At 34.4% G+C, this 5,658-nt stretch overlaps 1 protein-coding gene across 7 annotated transcripts; it reads right to left on the bottom strand.

Moving 5' to 3' along the window:
* Positions 1–3,243: 3,243 nt before the first annotated feature.
* LOC105703216 (NAD(P)H-hydrate epimerase) lies at positions 3,244–5,630 on the bottom strand. Of its 7 annotated transcripts, none has more exons than XM_012431443.2 (4): positions 5,101–5,233; positions 4,864–5,029; positions 4,725–4,788; positions 3,244–4,410 (listed from the first exon to the last, which is right to left on the bottom strand). In XM_012431443.2, exon 4 carries the CDS (start codon positions 4,375–4,377, stop codon positions 3,571–3,573), a length of 807 nt encoding a protein of 268 aa, XP_012286866.2. In that variant the 5' UTR covers positions 4,378–4,410; positions 4,725–4,788; positions 4,864–5,029; positions 5,101–5,233; the 3' UTR covers positions 3,244–3,570. The 7 variants fall into 7 exon arrangements, with proteins under 7 accessions (XP_012286866.2, XP_012286868.2, XP_012286862.1 ...); XM_023432893.1 differs by having other exon boundaries at positions 4,378–4,410; positions 4,860–5,029; positions 5,101–5,630; XM_012431440.1 differs by having other exon boundaries at positions 4,402–4,604; positions 4,860–5,029; positions 5,101–5,630.
* Positions 5,631–5,658: the final 28 nt, after the last annotated feature.

The raw sequence follows: 5,658 nt of genomic DNA, 5'->3' as shown, positions 1-5,658 counted from the left end.
CGTAGAAGCTTCGGTTATCCGCGACAGGCATCGTGTACACACTACGAAGAAACAGATATGATGCTTATAATACTCTTTTATTATAGTGTTAACACTTAAGAAATATATTTTTATATAATTATAATATAATATTATATACGATAGAATAAAACGATCGCTCGTGTTCGATCGCGACGGGCCTCTGTCTCTCTCTCCCTCTTTATCGGCACTCGTCAGAAATCTTCAAATGCAGTTCCCCTCTCGTATTTTTGGTATTCCGATTTATAATCGATTACAGGCCAACCTTTCTCTTGCCGAGCAAATTATCGCGTCTGGTCGACGCTGCGACCCTCTTGCCGAAATTCTCTTCGCGAAGGAAAATCTTGAACAGAGGTCGCGGCGATGAATATCTCTACCCCGTTGACGACGCGGCGCGTCATTGCATTTATGAACTCCGTTCTTTTGACATTTGACCGCGTTGTCACGTGGTAGTAGTCTGTCAGAACACCTGACGCAACTCGGAAAATCTTGACCGTTTTAGCCCATTATCTGCCACTTATTATTCCAAAGTGACGTTCACTGTCTGGCTTCCTGTAGTAACGATACTCAGTAACTGATGATTCGTGACTATTGACATCTTGAGATATTTCGTATTGCCTGCTGATGCATAAATATCCTTAACATCTGGGTAGATTTTTATTCCAGAGAAGACAATCTTACTCATTTGATAATATTATTTAATTATACTTTGTAGCAGGGTGAGCAGATGATAGGTTACATTTTGGGTAATTCTTAAATCTGCTTTTAAACACGTTCCACGATTGCTTGTGCTCTTTTGATGATCCGTACATCTCGTTAAGACGATATGACCCGACTTTTTGGCTTTCTCACAGTTCACTTATCGATACTTTTCTTCGCTAACGTGCTCAAAATGTTTATTTGGTTGTTACCGTTATTATATCTACAAGAGATTTCTAAATTGACCAGATGAATTACTGACTTAAAGGGATTAATGTCTTCAAAGGTAGATTATCGATTATACTTTGCATCCAACATTCTGAACTGTGGAAGTCAGAAAGTTAGATAATCATGTGCGTCCAGATGTAAACAAAAACGGCAGTCGAGACTACAAAATCTGTTCTCTGCTTTGCGTACGAAAAATTGATCCGAATCAATAGACTGTCCATCAGTACGACCGTGCTTGAAATTGTCTTTAGAAACGCGCAGATAGAATAACAGTGGACCGTAATTCAACAATTTGAAATACCTACAAATTATTTGACGAATCAACAATAGTTCGACCAAGATTTTTTGTTGTATCACTGTGAAAATTCTAGGCCTGAACACATGCGTAGATTTATTACCGGTTTCTGTAGACAATTTTAAGCACAACTACCGCGGTGCTAGCCAGCGGTGACATCTGTAATTCCTAAAAAAAATTGTTACGATTGTTAAAGCAACGATTTAAGCACCATACGATGCCTTCCGTGAACGACCGAGCTTGTCTAGTTGCCAAATAATTCGACGAAGTGAGTTTATTGCCGAAGGTGGTTACTTCGACGCGTTGAGCTCGTACAATTCGAAACGACGGCTCGAAGTAACTGCAAATCTTTTTATTTCCTCGATTATACGCAGTAATACTGGTGGTTATGCCGTTGAGCTTTCCATGACCTATATTAATAAGTACCAAAATAAAAAATAAAATGTATATAACTATTCGATAAAGCAGACAATAATGTACCGTTTCTTTTAGAGGTTAGAGCGTAACTACGACATAGCATATACTTGTAGATTTAAAACATAATTTTACTAAATTGGTATATATTATATACATAATTACATTTAATTGCCATAAATAATTATACGAATATTATAATGGTGAAATGTAATGCAATACGTACTCAAGGGCAAGGGAAATGAAAGAGTAGTTGCACAGCGTCGACAGTGCCAATTTCATTGATAAAGTTGTTCTTTGGCTTACTGAGGTTTGGGCCATTTTTTTTTTTTTTTAAGTTTGTGAAAGGAAAAACTTATCAAATGCTGAACTTAGGCGGGTTAATTGACTTATTGCATCGGGCGATACATATGGCATTTTATGAGAAAACTATCAATACATTCCGCTTGCATGAGAGTTACTTTGAAAATTTATGATATAAATAATTGAAAGATAGTTCGATGCCTCTGGTATTGGAAAGATTTTAGATATAGCTTGTAAAAATTAAACATGATCAAACGAAGAAATCAAAGCTCGGGTTCAAGCTTGGCTAAATAAATTTTGACGCTGTTCACGCTCTGCCGCTAACTTTTAAACGTTGCGACCTTTACGTCGTGTTTGTTACTGTGGAATTAAAAATATTGTATTGTGACAAAGTTCCATCCATAATAAATAAATGAAATATTATACAGTTAGGCCGACTTTTCCGCCAGTTGGTGCCTTTTTTTCTGCAGGAAGCGCACAGTTTTGGAATCCATTCTAGCGCTCTAAGCGAACATGCACGATTTGGATTTTTCGTTTGTTCTGCAAAAGCGGACGACGAAGGTCTCGATAAACAAAAAGTCATTGAGACCGTTTAACGAATCTGAAAGTAAGAAATTGATTTGAAAGCATTCATGGCATTAAACTGTATGATTACATTTTTGTATAAAAATCTAACCATAGTTCTTTTCAAATCTGTCAGATTTAAAAAAACACATTAGTTATTTCAAAATTATTAAATTTTCTTTTGGATAATTTTACAGAAATAAATTACATTCAAGCAGTAATGTCTACAAATTCATTAGATAGATTTGAGTTGGCGCATTCTTTCAGATTTGTTAATCGGTATCAGTTCTTTTTTTGTCTGCGGAAGAAGAATTTCAAGGTAGAAAATTGTCAACACTCACAGAAAACAATAGATAATTACGGTGTACCATTGCACTTTAAGCCGTCAAATAGCAAGAACATTAGAGTCTTAGAATTGTTGTTCGCTCGTTAAATTGTCTTCGTTTCACAATGTAATAAAAGCTATTTACTTTAACATTAATGTTTAATCCCTTTTTATTAGATGCGTCCACAGTGAGGTTGATCACTTTCAAGCACAAACCATATGTTCACGATGTGGATGTTGTACACTACATTACTGATTGATTTCTTCTGCATAGAATACCTGATGTGGCAAAATACATTAACTATTCCTGATTGTGAAGGTGTTAAAGGTAATGAGTAAAATTTTAAATATAGAATTAATAGCTTCTGATCAATAAAGTGTTTGTTAAATGCGATACTTAACAGAATGGCATTATTTATTGTAGTAATGTCTGAAGATATGTACACAATAACACAAGGATCACTATGTTTATGTTTACTTATGATTAATTATAGTAATATTACAAATGAATTAACATTAACTCTCGTACTCCATATAAAAAAATACAGTATTAAATCGAATTTTACGTATCTTTCTATCTTAACATATCAAATCAGTATATAAAACTTGTTTATAAATTGATACAGCTTTGTCAGTTAGCATATGACTTACATGAATTAAATATAAATTTACATGAAATTCAAAAAAGATACACTGAATATTTAAAATATATCATAATTTCTGTTTATGATAAAGGAACAACCAGATCAGTCCCAGGATATTCAGGAAGCTGTAGGTCATATTGAATTTCCAGTTTTTTAGGTACAAATCGTCCTCCTAAATAATGGTATTTTCCTTTGAAGTGACGAGCACACATTTTTGGTGCAGTTAAAGATATTAGTGTTTCTGGATTTATATCCCCTTTGGAAGGACCATTTTCTACATTCCAGCCAGAAGGTATATCAATGCTGCATATTGGAATCACTGTACTTTTTAGGATATTCATAATCGGAACAAATTCATCTCGAACTGGAGGTTTAAAGCTAAATCCAAATAATGCATCTATTATAACAATATTCTTATTCAGTTCCTTAAATTTCTCTGTACTTTCAACAATGGGAATATCATTTTCAGTGCATTGGTGTAGAAGATTTTCGTATAAACGGTTTGAAGTTCTTTTTGGATAATAAATTTCAGGAGCATATCCAAAAAGTTTCAAATGTCTAGCACAAACCAGACCATCACCTCCATTATTTCCTGGCCCACAACATATCAACACATTGTTGGAAGCACTTTTTACTAATGGATAACATTTTGCAATCACAACTGCACAACTTTGCCCAGCAAGTTCCATTAGTTGATCAACACTGAATCGATACCTTTCGAACAGGTCTTTATCGATATTAATTGCTTCAGTCTGCTCCAGATACCTCACCATTTTTCTGCTCTTATTGTGAATTAATTTGGCAGCTCTTATAACATCAGGTGATCCAGTAGTTCTATTAGGAAATACTTGTAAGCTTGTTTGCAAAATGCTGAGAAGCTTCAACATTTGAGGTTAGACTTCGTTTTCTGTGGCTGTCACCTTAGAAATTAGAATTTCATGTTGGTCAGAATATTTTTTCTTTTTGACTCAACTCAGACATCGTACAAATATCAGATGGATTTGACAAAATAAGAAATTAATGTATGACAACTTGTCTAATTTCCTGTATCACTTATTTCTCTGCTGAGAATCTGACCAACTAAATATGTATTTACTACACATTTAAGATGGCGCTATATGTTATAAAAGTAATAAAAATAAAAGATATAAGAATTAACGTTAATATCAACAAATGTTTCAATAGGATATTGGATTTGGTCATGTTTCAGTAAATGAAAAAAGAAACTTATTACCTTTTTCTTCTTTATCAATTCCCAGAATAAATCCGAAAAGGTACTCGATGTATCGATATGATACCTAAAAAATGTAATAGAATAAAGATATACCTCTTGTTCCAATTAATATGGTAAGATCTGTAATCTACTTACTGACAATATTTCTTAGGAGCAAAAGCAGCTAACATCCCTAATGTTTTTAAACTACCAATTGGATCTTCTACCTTTTCTAAACGGATGGCAACAAGAACAATATCTCCGTTGATGTGTCTTAAGGTTCCAAATACTTTAAAAATACTTCTATTTGCCTTGATAAGAAAATTCTATTTAAATTTTAAGGCATTTCTATATATGGTTCATGTCAATACGCATCAGCTGCCTGATCGTTGCTTACCCATTTGTCTCTGTACGATCCATCCGATCGCAGTGAAGAAATTTGTTCAAGAGACAAATTATTAAGATTTAACGGAAATTTAGCATCTTTCCCAGATGTAACAGAATAAATGAATAAACGTAAGGGAGTATCAGAACGGATCCTTCCTATAGTTTGTACATCTTTGACATAGTTCTGTTCATAACCTTTTAACTGTATGTAACGAGGAATATTTTCAACCAAAATTGGTACAAATGGATTTAATCCACCTAAAGTAGTTCCTACTTTTGCAAAGCGTACCACCCAGTCCGGCTGGCTCATTTTGCTTTGCTAGGAAAGTGACGTTAAGAATCTATTTTTCAAGCATTTCTACTGATCTACGTTATGGAGTCAAAACTCCTAAAATTTGTGAACACTGATGAACATTCATTCATTACGAAAAAGTGATAAACTAATAGACACCAAGAAATAAAATTCATATTCTATACGGCAATCATATGGCGGCAATGCTGTATTTGCAGAGATGAGTTGGGAGATTGCTCACGTGCAGGGTCGCGCGATCGCACCGTGTGCTGCCCT

Source organism: Orussus abietinus, unplaced genomic scaffold, assembly GCF_000612105.2.
Source record: "Orussus abietinus isolate OABI.00-Male unplaced genomic scaffold, Oabi_2.0 scaffold479, whole genome shotgun sequence".
Lineage (NCBI taxonomy): Eukaryota > Metazoa > Arthropoda > Insecta > Hymenoptera > Orussidae > Orussus > Orussus abietinus.
This window is presented reverse-complemented; position numbering and strand designations above follow the sequence as displayed.

What these genes read in the sequence shown, in the direction of transcription:
- LOC105703216 (XM_012431443.2), bottom strand. Translation starts at nt 4,377, where the DNA reads ATGTTGAAGCTTCTCAGCATTTTGCAAACAAGCTTACAAGTATTTCCT.